The sequence below is a fragment of the Nomia melanderi genome, chromosome 2 (assembly GCF_051020985.1).
Source record: "Nomia melanderi isolate GNS246 chromosome 2, iyNomMela1, whole genome shotgun sequence".
NCBI lineage: Eukaryota > Metazoa > Arthropoda > Insecta > Hymenoptera > Halictidae > Nomia > Nomia melanderi.
In genome coordinates this window covers 20,487,274-20,504,443 of record NC_135000.1, presented here as the reverse complement: position 1 = coordinate 20,504,443, position 17,170 = coordinate 20,487,274, and the positions used below count along the sequence as shown (strand labels likewise).

The 17,170-nt window shown below is 32.4% G+C and overlaps 3 protein-coding genes across 12 annotated transcripts; 1 reads left to right on the top strand and 2 right to left on the bottom strand.

Moving 5' to 3' along the window:
* Nucleotides 1-781: 781 nt before the first annotated feature.
* Rab2 (RAS oncogene family member Rab2) lies at nt 782-3,335 on the bottom strand. The gene is made up of 4 exons (XM_031981703.2): nt 3,163-3,335; nt 2,332-2,471; nt 1,752-2,108; nt 782-1,668 (listed from the first exon to the last, which is right to left on the bottom strand). The coding sequence occupies exons 1-4, from the start codon at nt 3,206-3,208 to the stop codon at nt 1,567-1,569; spliced, it is 645 nt and encodes a 214-aa protein (XP_031837563.1). The 5' UTR covers nt 3,209-3,335; the 3' UTR covers nt 782-1,566.
* Nucleotides 3,336-3,982: 647 nt separating this feature from the next.
* Nucleotides 3,983-13,846, top strand: Abl (tyrosine-protein kinase Abl). 4 transcript variants are annotated; one of them, XM_031981700.2, is made up of 16 exons: nt 3,983-4,401; nt 5,108-5,261; nt 5,502-5,611; nt 5,838-6,136; nt 6,211-6,352; nt 6,441-6,571; nt 6,650-6,912; nt 7,518-7,689; nt 7,764-8,019; nt 8,155-8,277; nt 8,402-8,537; nt 8,738-8,844; nt 9,300-9,511; nt 9,588-10,657; nt 10,814-11,320; nt 11,447-13,846. In XM_031981700.2, exons 1-16 carry the CDS (start codon nt 4,275-4,277, stop codon nt 11,955-11,957), a joined length of 4,320 nt encoding a protein of 1,439 aa, XP_031837560.1. In that variant the 5' UTR covers nt 3,983-4,274; the 3' UTR covers nt 11,958-13,846. The 4 variants fall into 4 exon arrangements, with proteins under 4 accessions (XP_031837560.1, XP_031837559.1, XP_031837562.1 ...); XM_031981699.2 differs by having other exon boundaries at nt 8,738-8,865; XM_031981702.2 differs by having other exon boundaries at nt 3,984-4,401; nt 9,348-9,511.
* Nucleotides 13,847-14,650: 804 nt separating this feature from the next.
* Nxt1 (NTF2-related export protein 1) lies at nt 14,651-16,685 on the bottom strand. Of its 7 annotated transcripts, none has more exons than XM_076374494.1 (6): nt 16,305-16,673; nt 16,020-16,233; nt 15,761-15,853; nt 15,600-15,686; nt 15,245-15,389; nt 14,697-15,164 (listed from the first exon to the last, which is right to left on the bottom strand). In XM_076374494.1, the coding sequence occupies exons 3-6, from the start codon at nt 15,767-15,769 to the stop codon at nt 14,989-14,991; spliced, it is 417 nt and encodes a 138-aa protein (XP_076230609.1). In that variant the 5' UTR covers nt 15,770-15,853; nt 16,020-16,233; nt 16,305-16,673; the 3' UTR covers nt 14,697-14,988. The 7 variants fall into 7 exon arrangements, with proteins under 7 accessions (XP_031837568.1, XP_031837567.1, XP_031837566.1 ...); XM_031981704.2 differs by having other exon boundaries at nt 16,020-16,216; XM_031981705.2 differs by having other exon boundaries at nt 16,020-16,216; nt 16,433-16,673.
* Nucleotides 16,686-17,170: the final 485 nt, after the last annotated feature.

Here is a 17,170-nt window from a genome sequence, read left to right as displayed (position 1 = left end):
TATATCTATATAATCTTTGTATTGAAAAAAAATAAATTCGAATTAAATTATTGATATACACATATATATTTTAATTTAAAAAATGAGTTGTACATAACATTCGATATAGTTCATAATAAATAATTGTCGATCGTACTTTAAGCCAACATACACATTCTAATTATGACACTATATAAGCGCTATAAGTGTTATGTTGAACGGTTATGAAAATGAATTATAATTTTCATATCCGTCTGAAGGTAAGCTACATACATTCGACTTAGATTTTTAATATATTAATAAATTGTAATATTCGGCGAAAAATTAATTATGTTCATTCTTTTTATTATAAGAAATTGTAATTGTGTTTACATATATCTACTTGTCAGCCAACTATCATTGTATTGAAGATAAAATTCGCATAGTACATATATAATATATATATATATCAGATCTATATATACTGTGTGTAATCAAATCAGTTTTGTATTCAACAGGTTTTAAAGTATTAAGCTTACTAGTAAAATAAAAGTATAAATGTATAATATTACTATCTTTGGATTTAAATGGATAGAGTACTCTATTTACCTGATTGGTATTACTATTCATGGATGCAATTATAAAATTACTGGGTATTTATTGACTAAATAAATTTGGTCAAATTGAAACTTTTATAAGTTCCACTTTGTTTCATGTGATGTAATTGAAATGACGCAATTCTAAACTATACCATATTAAAAATAACAATACCAATCATAAGTAAATAATAAGATTTTCTGGTTATATAGGCCTCATAATAAAATTGATTTATATGTTTTATATATTCGTCATTTCATACATTGATACATACACATACATGGTGTCGCTTTAGGTAGTCAAGTGTAAATAATATTTTTGACAAATCACTTTGATTCATATATTATTCATTATGATCCATTATTAAAGTAAATTATATTCCAAAGATTAGTGCACAATACATACAATATACAATGTGAACAGATACAAAACATCAAATAGAAGTACCTATCCTTTCCCGCTTTATCAATATCCAATGTTTAATTAATTTTCTCTCTCATTTTTATATATTCTAATTAAACTTAAAGTATTTTAGCTATAAATAAGGTTGAAATGTAGTACTGACTTAAGAAAATAAAATTTATTTCTCTATTAGCACATTAAATATAAAAAAAATATAAGAAGTTCTATTCATTAATGCAATAACAGCAAATAATCTACTATAATAATATAAGACAGTTGATTAGAATCGAATATACAAATCATGTAATATACAATATTTAAAAATAATAAGCTAACATCAACGAGACTCTGTAAATTAAAAATTTATTAAATACCATGATTGAAGCAATATATAACACTTTACCTTATAATACACCTATTCAGTATGTGTATATGTTTTTTTTTTTAAATAATAAGTACACCAATATTCACTTGTTACCTTATGATGCGACACGCGCAGAAGAGAAATCATATGTAAATCAACTTGTTCAGAATAAAATGAGGAGCAGGAGTAAAAAGATTAATTTAAATTGGAGAAGGATGAAGCGGTGGACAGGCAACCCCCAGCCCCTAGCAACACCCACCACCTTGCGTGTTTCCTTGCCCACCAGTACCTGCTAAACCACCGGGACTTGTCGGGGAATGTTGTGGTCCAATTTTTATGCCATTTGCCTAAATAAATTTACCATGTATATATCAGTGATAATCGCATAAAAATATGTCACTAATGTTTTATCATGTAATTTTCATTTTACCTCATTGTTTATGTCAAAGACACCTTCTTGAATTTTTTCATAAATAACTTTTGCGGTATTGATAAATGCTTCTTCTACATTGGTTGCTGTCTTTGCACTGGTTTCCATAAAAACAAGTCCATGTTCTCTTGCAAAGGCTTCACCTTCTTCTCTCCTGACTTCTCGTCTATTTTCTAGATCGCTTTTATTACCAATTAGCATGATCACCATATTAGAATTTGAATGCTGTCGTGCATCTTCTAACCAGGTTGTCAAATGACTAAATGTCTCTCTTCGTGTAATATCATATACTAACAGAGCTCCTGCTGCTCCACGGTAATATGAACGCGTTATAGAACGAAATGCCTCTTGACCTGCCTATAAATTAAAGAATTTAATTAACAGTTTCTTCTTTTAAATTTAAAATATAACATATACATTAATTCTATAATTCAAAGTATGTTATTACACATTATTGCAACAAATTAATAAATTGCATTAAATTTATAACTCCATTATTCCTTTTTATCAAGTATAGAATAAACATATTATTATTTTATGAAATATCCAAGTAAAGCATATATGGTATATTAATAATTACAGTATCCCAAATTTGGAGCTTGATTTGCTTTCCATCAATCATAATCATACGAGCACCAAACTCAACACCTATTGTTAAGTCGTGTACAGGCTGAAATCTCTTGTCCGTGAATTGAAGGAGAAGACATGATTTGCCAACCCCTAATTAAAAAATTACACAATATCTTTATAATTCTTAAATAATGATAATTAATAAATTCTTACTATTAAATTATGTATATACACTATTATTAACTACATTAACAACATTTTCCATAAAAATCAACAAATAGATATATATATGTATATAACTTTTTGAAAAATAAATAACAATATAAAATTTAATATTAAAATAAGTAAATATCTGCCTACATCTGTCCGTTGAAACAATACTTGATGCTAAGAAAAAATTCAAGGATGAATTACAACACATACTAAATAATCATAGTAAACAATATGGTAATAACGTGTTGGTAATGGTATTTATAAAAAACCTAAATTATAATTTTCAATTATTCGCATTTTAATGAGATAATATTTATTCCATGTCGAAATACCACGCAAAATCTGTTATTAAGGTAGATAAACTAATACGACATTTTTCTTGTTACCAAATTGTGATAAAAGAGAAATCGTATATAATTGAAGTAATTTATTGAAAAACACATGATTTTTATCGATAAATATAGTGATGCTTGTATATCATTAATTCCAGTACTATTTTGCGATCTCCGAATGAAGGATATTATCGTAAAGAGAAACGAAAACAATGGGTCCTGTCACGGTCTACGTAGTATAGAATGTAGGTACCACTTTCACGACGTTTGCTGCTAAACAGTTTCCGCGTATTTACCTGTATCTCCAATTATGATGTATTTAAAAAGATACGCGTACGACATTTTCAAAAATCACGCAGCTATCGAAGATATTTATACGAACTGCGAATATATTAGAAAACAGAACTGCACTTTTTTGACTGTCTTATCTCTTCTGCTTCAGCATGACGTCACTAAATCGCTTCGGCAATTCTCGGGATATTTCGTATTATTCGTAATCAGTCCGGGTTTCCGATATCGCGCTGCCGTCGCTTCAGTCATCGACATGTTTCAGAAGTATTGGACGTATTCCAAAATCATGGCATTTTCAATCCCACAATAATATATATACTCTTGAAAAAAATTAATAATAATACAGGAGTTGATTCTTTATAAATATTTTCTCTGGCCAATGAGTTTGCATTCATGTTTAAACACTAAAATTACACTAGAAAATTGCGCACTAGAAAATTACATGTTATAAGCAAATATTACTAAACTTAATAGATACTTTTTCCTGATAACGTTTCGTTCGATGGCATGGAAAGTAATAATACTGGGGATACATAGAAAAACTTTATAACAAAATAAACGTATTGATAAATTTAAAAACCACTTTAAGGGTTGTATAATGTCAAATTCTTAGACTGAGATACGTAAATCGTATTATAGTTTTAATATTTTTTTGTATATATATAATATTATGTATTAAATATGAGTATTTAAAAATGATTATAACGAAACAAAAGACAATGGGAAACGAACTTTCAGTTTAGATGGTTATCGGTGAATAATACTGTTGGCCAATGAAATCTTTGTCCAACAAATAGACTATCCAATAGGGATGTAGAAATGAGCTCTGGTGGTAAGTAAAAGTAGTAAACAAGTGTACGGTGCGAATCGAGCTATCGTCGACGTCGAAGCTGTCAAACATGGCGAGAATGTCGATCTCGAGTGCTGGTGAAAAATGTGAATAGAGGTGTCGAGTTGTGGTGAGATTCGTGAATCTCGGGTGTTCTCGTCGTCGGCAGAGGCCGGCGAGAGATGCGATCGGGAGTTAGACTGTCAGGCCGAAAGTGAATGTGCCGAGTGAACGACCCCGGCAGTTTTGCGGCCGGGATTAATGTGAGGGCATGCCAATTCGGGAACTATGGGTGCTCAACAGACTAAGGAGAGAATCATTCCTGCCGGCTCTACCGCGCGACAGACGCGCAAACAGCCAAGAAACCTTAAAGAATCGCGACTAGTTGGCTCCAATATATTTACCGAACACAGCGGTAACTTCCTTTCCTTATTTTCATCCTACTCTTTCGCTTTTTATCTTCTGTTTCTTTCTTGCTTCCGCCCCTTTTTTCCGTTCTCTTTCTCTCGTACTTTCTTCCCTTCTCGCTCTGTTTCTGTCTTGTCTCGTTTTCTCTCTTTCTCCCTCTGTCTCTATTACACTCGCATATATTCTGGTTACTTTGAAACAAATCTAAAATATACAAGATTACGAATTATTTAAATGTTATGATAAAATACATTGAAAAATTACCAAGTTAAAAATAATGGCTTGGTTATGTAATTAATTGCACATATACGCCTATATCTCTGTGCATACACATATCCTTATTAAATTAATGATTAGTAGTTAACTTTTAATTGTTGGTGGAAAGTATACCAATTATGGGCGTAATTTAAATTGTAAATTAGTTTCCCACTCTTATAATTAATCTGTTTCTTATGGGAATTTATTTTTAATTCATGGTTGTTACTGTCACTTTATACATAATTGTTTTTATTTTTAAATCTAAATAAAATTTTTTTATTATGTATTTCACAAATGAGTGTTTGCTTTTTAATGAAAATTTAATGAAATTTTATTTTATAAAGTTGTATAATATAATATGTAACTGAACAATTGAATGATTTCAATAATGTAAGAGTGAATTGGAAAAATATATAGCATTACATGTATTTAATAATTCATATGATGTTATGCAGAAGCTCTTTTGCAAAGCAGACCGCTACCTCACATTCCGGCATTACCAGATGGTGATCCTCCAAGCGGTTCCGGCATTCAGCCAATTTCACAGCAAGTAAATATACAACAACATACAGGTGTTCCTTCAACAGGGCTTTTGGAAGCTGCAAACAGGTTAATTTTTTATGACATTGTTAATTTTAATTTTTGTTTTATTATCTTTTTACAATATTTTGTAGATGTATATTGCATTAATGTGAATATTCCTCTTTAATAGCATGAAACAAGACATTATATTTTAAAGTAAAATATACACATGAAAATTTATTTATTCTTGAATAATTATTGCCATATTTTTTACTTCTTAAAACATATAAAGAAAAATGTAAAAGAATCTTAAAATAATTGTCACAGGTGGACCAGTAAGGAAAACCTTTTAGCTCAAGAGGAAGATGATCCACAGTTATTCGTTGCTCTCTATGATTTTCAAGCGGGAGGGGAGAACCAACTCAGTCTTAAAAAAGGTGATCCTGATAATCACATATAAAAACTATAGAAATTAGACATTTGTTTTGTTAAGCTTCTTAGTATCACTGCATTTTTAACATGAGTGTTAAATTGTGCATTCAGAAAAAGTTTATTTGAACAAATAAAGTTTTATTACACATAAAATGATTTAAAAAGGTACAAACATATATCTTCTATATTAAAAAGTCAGTAATATTATAAAACATGTATACTTATATTTAGGAGAACAAGTTCGTATTCTGAGTTACAATAAGAGTGGTGAATGGTGTGAAGCTCATTCAAGTACTGGTCAAGTAGGCTGGGTTCCTTCGAATTATGTTACCCCAGTAAATTCTCTGGAAAAACATTCTTGGTATCATGGAAGAATATCCAGAAATGCTGCTGAATATTTGTTAAGTTCTGGGATAAATGGTAGCTTTTTGGTTCGTGAATCAGAAAGCAGCCCAGGTCAACGTAGTATTTCTCTACGATATGAGGGAAGAGTCTATCATTATAGGATTAACGAAGATAGCGAAGGAAAGGTATTGTCCTTATTGATATTTTAATGTATTTAAAGGATATTTAAACATGACACAAAAAAATATTATTGTTTTAGATGTATGTCACTACCGAAAGCAAATTTAATACTTTGGCAGAACTTGTACATCATCATTCAATGCTTGCCGATGGTTTAATTACACAACTACTTTATCCTGCACCAAAGCACAATAAACCCACTGTTTTTCCACTCAGTCCAGGTACGTTGGAAAGTGTAAAAAATTTGTAGATCTTATACAGTAAAAATTTTGAAATTTTGTTTTCTGGTAATGGAATGTCATATTATAGAACCGGATGAATGGGAAATCAATAGAACAGATATAGTCATGAGACATAAGTTAGGAGGGGGACAATATGGGGATGTTTATGAAGCAGTTTGGAAGAGGTATAATATGACTGTTGCTGTGAAGACCTTAAAGGTCAGTTTTTGTTTATTACTGCATATAGAATTTGTATAACCTTACCAATTCTGAAAAAAAATTTTACTTATACTGTAGGAGGATACAATGGCTTTAAAAGACTTCTTAGAGGAAGCTGCAATCATGAAGGAGATGAAGCACAGGAATCTAGTTCAGTTAATAGGTGTATGTACTCGAGAGCCGCCTTTTTACATCATTACTGAATTTATGAGTAAGGGGAACCTGCTAGACTATTTACGGAACGAGAGCAAACATCAAATCAACGCAGTTGTTCTGATGCATATGGCAACACAAATCGCTAGTGGAATGAGTTATCTAGAAAGCAGAAATTTTATCCACAGGTATAATGTTTAAAAATCTTGCAGAACCTGCCGTTCCTACACTTGCTTATTTCTACAGTTTACTATGGAAATATTTAATCGTACTTATTTCAGAATTTGCAGTGATTAAAATTTACTGGGGGTATCTTAGAAAATTTTTTTCACAAAGGAAGTACTAGAAAGCTCCAACAAGTAAAGTATATAAAATGCAATGCTCATTTTTTCACATAATACACGTCAAAAGTCGATGATTAATTTTCAGTAAAATTCAATGAAAATGTTTAATATATATATTTGTATAAATATATAATATTGGTGTATATATTTATACAAATATATATATATATATATATATATATATATATATTCAATAAAGTATTAAGACAGATATATACTTTGCCTAAAAGTAATGGTTACAGATTTTTATTTACAAATAGTTGTTTTTAAAAAACGATTTATAGCCATCAGAATCTTTGGAGAAAAGCAATAACAGATTACAGTTGCGATATTATCACACACATTTCGCTCGAGAAAAAAGTATATTTAACTAGAAGAAGTGTTTAAAAAATTGTATCGCCTTCTTTTTTAAAAAACAAATTTTTCTAATGCAGCGATTTTTGAAACAGAGATCTAGCTGCTCGGAACTGCCTAGTGGGTGAAAATCATCTGGTGAAGGTTGCTGACTTCGGTTTGGCTCGTTTAATGAGGGATGATACATATACTGCTCACGCTGGGGCTAAGTTCCCTATAAAATGGACTGCTCCAGAGGGATTAGCTTACAATAAATTTTCTACAAAGGTAACGCCACATTTTGTTCATTTCTATTTTAAAAAAAAATTTTTAATTCTTTTACGTTTTGGTATTAATTATAGTCTGATGTATGGGCATTCGGAATCTTACTGTGGGAGATAGCAACCTATGGTATGTCTCCATATCCTGGCGTTGATTTGGCAGATGTCTATCACATGCTAGAAAAAGGATATAGAATGGAGTGTCCTCCTGGATGTCCGCCGAAAGTTTATGAATTAATGCGTCAGTGTTGGCAATGGTCAGCTGCTGACCGGCCTACATTTAAAGAGATTCATCACTCTTTAGAAAATATGTTTCAAGAATCGAGTATTACCGAAGGTAAAGTGATCATATAATATGATATATAATAAGTATAATGTTGAAATAATGTGTCCAAGAAAATTTTAATAGAGTCATTTTACAATGCTGTTTAAACGGTGCTCTTTAAATGTATGTAAAAATATATTATTACAGAAGTTGAAAAGCAGCTTCAAGGTGGAGGAGAAATCCCTTTACTATCATATAAGAAATCTCAAACTGGTAGTACTGGAAATATTCATGGGCTTGTTCTTGTCTCTGAACCATTACCTTCTTCAGGTACACATGTAGGAAATTTGTAGGATATTATTATTTTACAACTATATTTTACTTCGTTATTTATTGAAAATAATTTGTAATTTTAATAGTAAACATAGTAATTCTTTTATTAATTTTTGTGTAGAAACTACTAGTTCTGTAACGAAACTGAGTACATTCACGGGTGGTCTGACGAGTAAAAACAATAGCAGCATGGTGCAGATGAGGCGTTCTACGAATAAAAAGGGAAAACAAGCTCCAGCGCCGCCCAAAAGAACCAGGTGCGTTTCTTTGTTCTCGATGCGATGAAATCTCGATTATATAATTCCATATAGTTCTTTTAAGTTCATTTCAGAGATCAAATAATTTAACATTGAGTAATTTATTACAAGCATTGTTTTTCACCTAATCGAGATTTCAATTAATAGAAGCACGATAAATGTTGATCACACATTGATACACAACAATAATTGGATAACAGCCTGCTGTCGTCGTGCAGTTCCTTCCGCGACTCCGCCTACCAAGAACAAGATACTCAAAATACAGAATCGAACACCATGATACTTGACGACGCCACGGATCTAAATGGTATTGATAAGATTCTCGAAGGTATTTTCATTCTACTTTAATCGAGCGTACTGATACGTGCACGTACTGCTTCAGTTTCCTGCCGTAAGCTCTGAACTCAGCTTGATGCTAGATTTCTTCTGCATCTATATCTTTCTCCCTATACTGACGTGTATTGGACTCGAATGATACGATGAATTATAAAAATCATAAGACTGAATATATTTTAGTATTTTCATTATTTATTTTCTTACTAATTTGTCTTGATTAAACCAACAAATATTTCCATGGAGATTAATGAAATACTAATACAAAGGACATCTAATATTTATCAAGAAAGACCTATTTTTAGTTTTCATGAAATATTATTTACATTTCGTTACTCGAGCTTACGGAGCATGTTCGCTCTCAGCGAAAGGACTCTAAGCAGAAAGAGAATATGTACCGGTACGGTTTGTTGTTAAATGGGAACTCAGGTATTGCGAGAGATCTCGCGACGATGGCTCAAGGAACGATTGCTGCAGGAGGCTGCGAAATCGAGGAGGATGGAGAGGGTTCTCAGGGTACGGCGGAACCAAACTTCATGTCCCAACCTTCGACGTCTCCGGAACCTATACCAGGACTAGCTTGTTCTCAAAAACAGATAAAGTCAAGACCTTATCCATCAAAAGAACCATTACCACCAAAGGTACGTTTATAAATAAAGGCTTTAAACTGTTTCTTTCTTCAAATAATTTAAACCTATACGTATTACTTTTTTATAGGTGGTACAAGTAGGAGCACTAGAAGTACAGAACGTAAAACGGGCTATTAATCGTTACGGTACACTGCCGAAAGGTGCTAGAATTGGCGCATTTCTTGAATCTATACGTCAAAGCAGCATGCCTTCGAATCAAGAATCAACTGCAGTAACATCCACCATGACACCCGGATCGGTAGAACAACATGAAGCTTCTATCGACAGTTCTCAACATAGATCACTCTCACCTCGTCAAAGCAATCTAAGGAGTCAACCTCAAATGACCCGCAGCAATTCTTCAAGCGGCGTTGTCAATACTTACCAGCCTCCGAATTCTCCTCGTGGCCGAGTAGTAGCTGTGAGAAAGAATAACCAATCCGATGGTGTTGGTCTAAGAACATTTCGGGTCTCAAGCAACTCCAATTTTCGTACTGCAAGTCCCTCGCGGTCTGTTCAACCGTCGTTAGCCGATTTAGAATTTCCTCCTCCACCCGCTGATCTGCCCCCTCCTCCGGACGAAGCCTTCTCTACTCCGGAACAGGTTGATCTTCCGCCTCCTATTTCTTGCGCAGAAATCTCTCAAGTAAGAAATTCTCCTCTCTCTATACGAAAGGCTAAGAGCACTGATTGGCGAACGAAGGAGGATGACAATGAACAACAGGAAGATAGAAATGATGTTAGTAATGCAGAGCCTTCTGTTAAAGAAGCCAGTTCAAGATTCGGCGTTAATTTGAGACGCAGAGAAACTCAGGACAGCGTATCTAGGTCTTCTGATAACAAAAGGACGGGGTTTAAATCTAGAATAGAAACGATCGAACCTGCTGCGCCACCAGAAGAAGCACCGCCTCCTCCTCCACCGCCACCACCTCCGGTATCGACGAATACACCTCCCGATAGTTTCGAACGTAAACCCGGCATGAAAGAGATGCTAGAACTGAAACTGATCAATGAAATTAAACAGAGTGCAGAGACGAAACATGGTACGACTACAAAGAAATCTGGACTCACGAGCAGTACACCATCTGCACCGTTGGATCCAGCATCGCAGTTACTTTCGGAACTCTGTGCTAGTTTTAATATGGATTCTGGCCAGAGGTAATTAAAGTTAAAAGGTTCTGTTTTGCAACGCATTTAATTGCGAAGGGCTATTAAGTTTTGAATACTTAAATATTATATTCATAAGTACTGTTTGTAATAATATTATGTTCAAATTTAGATTTAATGTTACTTTATTTTTTATTGTCACACTAGACACGCCCAAAACGAATATGCTGTATCAACTCTGAAAACTAATGAGGCGATTCAAGATCAACAGCAACAAACTCATAACATTTATAAGGACTCGTCGATATCGTCTCCAGTGACTGAATCTATTCTCTCTAGTGGAAACGTTGGGTTTAAATTGAAAAGAGTAGATAAACGAAGCAATCCGCAAAAGGAAGAGACATCCGATGGACAAATAATTGATTTCAAGGCCAGATTGCGAAAAGTTGAAAATGCCGAGAAAGAGAAACCTACGGAGGAAAGGAGTAATCTTACTGAACAGTCTTCAGAATCGGAAGAACAACAAGACGATAAACGCAGAAGTACTGGTAGTATTAGTAGTTTGAAAAAACTTTGGGAAAACAAAGAGTCTTGCGATAGCCAGCCACATAGCCCAAAGCTTAGTGTTCGAGGAAGCGGTGGTAAATCAGAGACACTTGACCAAACAGAAGATTCGCCAGAAGATCATAGCGGAGCTTCAACCCGCAGTCAGAGGTACATAACTCTTTTCCTTTTACATGTATCATGTAACATGTAGATCTTTGACTCATCTTGGTTTATAATCTATATGTTTTTAAATGAATGTTGTAAGTTGTATAATATAATCATATTTATTTATAGTTCTGGTAGCAAAAGTGATACTAGATTATGGCCTCCACCTGAGCCAGAAAAGCCTGTTGTTCCAGCAAAACCACTGAAACCTCTTTGTTCATCGACAAAACATTTCTGCTCATCAATATACGCGACACCGAACTGCACGAAATCTCAACATACGGAGGATGATCTAAGCAAGCAGAATACGGATTCAAGAACCGCTAAACAGGCTGTATTAGAGCTTTCGACATTAATTGAAAGCAGTGTGCTAAATCTAAAAAGTAATTCGACGTTAGTAATGACCAGCTGGATTCAACTCTCTGACAAGGTAGGGCTTTTGCACGGTATGTGCACGAACCTCGCGGACAGTGGCATCGCCCCGCATGCCCGGTTTCAATTTCGTGAGCTGTTAACCAGGTTAGAGCTTCAGGCACGACAGCTTCGCGCTGCAGGTACACGAAATGTCGCAGAGAATACGAGACTCCTCACTGACTTGCAAAACACAATAAAAGATGTGGTCAATGCCGTGCAAAGATAAACCGGGGAGTTTGACAACTGTTTTCTCCATCCATCTCCACCCTTGTTCTCGTCTTCATTTCTGTTAACCAGAGTTTGAAATATTCGCGAGTTCAAGCTCGATCGAACATGTTTTAAGGACTTCTTCAAAGATCTTTTATTTCGTGTTTTCCCTTCCCATGCTGAGTATTATATTTCCCTGAAGTTTGTTATCCCATTTTATTTGGGATTCCTTTAGCATGTTTCTTTTGTGTCGAACTTGAAAGTTCGTTTGCAATACTTTCCCTGGAGATGACTCGATCGGAGTCTGAATTATGATTATGGAGAGCACACGAAGCCGAGAATGCTTGAAAGCAAGGCCTCAAGCCGAAACACGGCCTCAGTTAAGATATCGGTTTGATGGAAAAGTAATAAGAAAGAATGAATTTAAAGATGTAATACTAAATTGTCGAAGAAAAATATATTCCATCGATATTCATTTCTTGTTATAGACTGCGATTAGTCATTTTCGTTCGAATTTAGAAATATTTTTAGTATTCGGTTGATATCAAGAAAGAGGCCCGTATAGCGCGCAAAATGTAATTCACTGATATTTTTTATTATTGAGTTTTCAAATGAATAAATGATAATTCTTAAAAACGACATGAGTGTAGGCGTACGATAAATATATAAGGATCAGACGTACTGGTTCTTAAAATTTTTTTAATAATAGTTTTAAACTTGTAGTGGAAGGACGAGCAATCGCAGTTCATTAAAACAAAAAATAAAAAGGATAGGTAACGCATATGTGTAGTAAGAATAACAGCAAGATGTACTTTTTGTATACTAAATACTTTTGATTTTTCGGAATATACGTTATTACTTTTACGTCGATCCAATATTTAATCTGCATAAATGAAGTTGTACGTGAATTATACACTCGTCCGCTATACGATAAATGTGGTGATTATAGTTGTCGAGTAAAACGTCTCGGTGTTCTTTCATCGAACTTTCTTACGCCGTGCTTCGTAATATCGTACGCAGTCTTAGGCTAGATTATAAATCATAAGTGCGAAACTTTTAAGCGAGTAAGCCATTTTAATGCGTGAGAGGATGTAACAATTTTTGTATTTGTATAGAATAAGTCGAATAACAGGTATGCTTAAACAGTACAGTAAAACCTCGATCACGCAAACTAATCAGAGAAATATCGTCAAGTTGATGGACTTCTCGATTAATCAAACGCAATTTTCAATCTCATTGTAATTATATTTTATTCACTATCTACTTCATGCTGTATTATAAAAGCAGATTATGTCATTACTCATATCACAGTTTCTGATTTTATTTTTTGACGCAGTAATCGTATAAGTGCGTATAACATTAAAGACTATTTGCATTATAATAGAACTTATCAAAGTAAAATATTTAATGCTCGCCAGCCCAATGTAATCATCATAATACGATCCAATTCGTATTTGAGTAATCGAAAGTTCGATCAAATGTTTGAATAATCAAAAATCGAGTTTATTATACGGTCAAATAAAGTCGAAGTTCTACTGTACATTACATATATAAATCAGCGGGTGTAATTAATCAAATTTTGAAGCATTTTATTTTGTCTACGTTATCACGTAGACGTTCTTCCAGAAAACGTTGACGGAAACCCGACTCCGGATACTTCTTGAAGAACCTGAACAAAATTCTTTATTCACTTACATTCTTCTTTACTCATCGTTCACTTTCAGCAATAATATAATTGTGTTCATTAATTTTAAAAATGAAATATTTGTGCAGATTATCTGTAATATAATTTTATTTCTTCGAGTTTAAATTATTTCAACGAGTTTAAGCAAGTGTTTGAAACATTTCGAACTACTAGTGTAATAAGTGTTGTTTTTGCATTTTCTTATTATAGTCTTCCATAGATAGCTTCCGGAGTCTTCATTTCTTTTATTCCGCCACGTAAAAATAAGAAATACGCAACGATAATGAAATGCCACCCTATTCACAAGCAGTTTTTCCTTATAACACTGCCTACGTTATGGCTACTAGAATACATCGACCGACAATGCTAATTATGCGAACCGGACATTTTCCTCTTTTCGGTCCGATTACTCGATTTCTGTTGCATCGTTTGTACCTGTGATACACCGATCGACTTGTCTGTTATCTTCAAAGAAAAAGAGAGAAAAAGAGGGAGAGAGAGGATGGGAGGAGAAGAAAAACCTGAGCGATCGTATGAACGAATCTTTGCGAAATGAGAAGTCCTAGGTGTATAGATTTTTAAGTGGGATTTTATTCAATTTCTAGTTAATCATGTAAAAGTACTCAAAGAAATATTATCTGTAAATACGTAATTATTTTCAAGAAATCACACATAATATCGTATGATTAATATCCATGTACAACATTTTAAAGCATCATTAGCCTAATTATATATCATTTTTTTAATACTACTTCTGATTCTTATTGAATCGAGAATCGTGTATTACAAAGACTGTTTTATCTATTATAGGCAGGTGTCTAACTGTGAATTTTGTTAATCTAAAAATTGCATGTTGTATGTAACTATAAAATCTTGTTTAATTATTTTAGGGATTAAGAATATTTACAAATATAAATTAGAATGGTATTAATATAAATAGGAAACATGATGTGTGATTTCTTCAAAATTTAAGTAATTATAGGCAATATTTGTAAAATTTATAAAGGAATGTCATGAACTATAGATTGATGGATGTTTCATTCAAAAAGCTTTATACCTAGAATTTCTCAGAATTTTATTAATCAGTGGATGTTTAAGTTGATGAGCCATCAAAGGATATGAAATCGATGTTTTATACAATATGTATCATAGTAACATTTATGTCTAAGTATTTATATCTATATTTATTTTTAGTTCTTTCTCGTGTAAAGTTATTCCTAAATGATCGACCAACGTACTGATTCACTAATACGGAAATTTTAATATCGCTTTATACATTGATATAAGACCGACGATAGAAATAAAAAGGAATATTGAATCAAATAGTTCTTTGAGAAAATGGAGTATATACTTATTATTTGAGATTTTAATTCACATTGTCTGGCACTTCTTGCACTCGAAAACAGTCACTTACAATTTTCCACTTATCTCCCATTGCTGTTATAAGAAAGCTTTGATTGAATGGTTTTGATGTCTTATCATCGTATTTTACTTGTCCACCAACCTTTACAAGGAATGTCAGCTGATTTGCCACTTCAGGACCTATAAACGCATATATTAATATACCTTGTAACATTTATTCAACCAACAATGCATTGTTGTATACTAGTATCAAAATTCACCTGTTATTGGCTGAGCATCTAACGTAAATACATTATGATCAGAAGGTGGCAAATCTGTCCAAAATTTTTGTATATTATCTTTGCCATCAATACCATTTCCATTCCAAATTAAAGTTGCAGTATCCAGATATAACCTTGATATCAGCTAAAAATGCTTCCAAGTTACTTATTGCAAACCCATTTTATTTACTTAATTTATTAATATTCATGAGACTTAGACATTTCTCGAAATACACATAGTTCGTAGATTTTCTATTATTTCCCAATTAATAATATATTTTACACACATATGTAATGATAAATTTACTTTTCCAAAATAATAAATTCAAGCATTATTTGATATTAAAGAACTTACATATCTACGTTTGTCTAAACTTTCATAATAAAGCTTTGTAAATTCCTCAGCTGTTCGACAAGCTTGATCAATCTTACTCTTCAAATCCTATAAACCCATAAAGATCAATTATTCTAAAAAATTATTATTCACAATAGACAAAATAATAGTTTTTGAAGTACCTGTTCCATATTTCATAACTATTAATTAAACCACTTCTATAGAAGTTCAATGTTTTGTTTAGTGTGTTGTTACAAAAATTGAAAACATAACCTCTGCAAAAGAAACAAATTTATTATAATTAAACTACAACAATAGGTATTACAGTTTTTTATTAAGAGATCATCTACTTTGAAGTAAATAAAATTTGCGATGCAAGTTATTTTTGTACCTTTTAATAAAGTTACAAGAATATTACATTTTTTCACTGAAGAAGCGTACCTGTTATGACTGCATTAACCTTTCTTTTTCGAATATATAATAAATTAAAAATATTATTATGAATGTTTTTCCACATTGAAAGCATTAAGAATTTAAAGCGAAGTATTGTTAATTTTCTTTTACATTATGCAGTAGGATAACAAATAATAATAAATATTTATTCATGTGTGGTTATATTCTGCACGACTATAGAAATTCTACAAAACATGAAAATCTGTACAAAATTTTGAAATCACATGTATATTGACGGCAAGTTTTATAAATTGTCGATTAAAAACTACATACTTAAGTACTTAGACAATAATTAAACAAATCAAATGTTTTTTTTTAAAGAAATTAAAATAAGTGTACTGTCAATAATTATACAAGTTTTAAACTTAATAAAATAAATACTTTATAAAAATATTTATTACTGAAAATTTAAAATTCATTCTTCAAATTTATAAAACATGTTACAACAAGAGTTTCCAAATTGGTGCCCGCGGGCGCTCTAGTAACATTCCCCTCACGAAAAGTTACCCCCTCCATATTTATTTTCACTTGTTTGTTGAATACAGGTACATAGAAACTGCTCAGATGACAACTTGGGGAGCTCCTTGAGTAAAGGTAGTGGAAGAACGTTGTTCCGAATTACTAGCACGAGGGGAGTAGGTTAGACACCTTTGTTTTACAAGAATGATACTCTATAAGTTTTGCTATTTATGCTTAAGTAGTACAGCTAGTCCACACGAGAGGCCATAAGCAACAGATGCGAGTCAAGTTCAGAAGTTACTAATGCTTACAATTATTTCGTGATTTAATAAGAACTATGTTCAGTGTTTTAATGAAAATCCTAGATCTTGCTAGTTACCTTTCGTAAAAATCGTATTCTAGTAATAATTATAGTAATCCTAGTAATTTTCTCAATTTTCTTTTTTCTATTTCTTAGTTCTAATACATAAGACAAACATGATAGAACGAAGCAAAAGAGAATAAATAAGTTTCGTATTTGCTGTATTTTAAGAAATATTACAGTTGCGTATTACAATATAAATTACAAAAATAATTACAAAAAGGATTACTTATATGGATAAACTATTGTTTCTGTTACTATCTTATGAAATGCAGATATCTGAAAGACGAATTTTATTACGTGTACGCATATAGTGAAA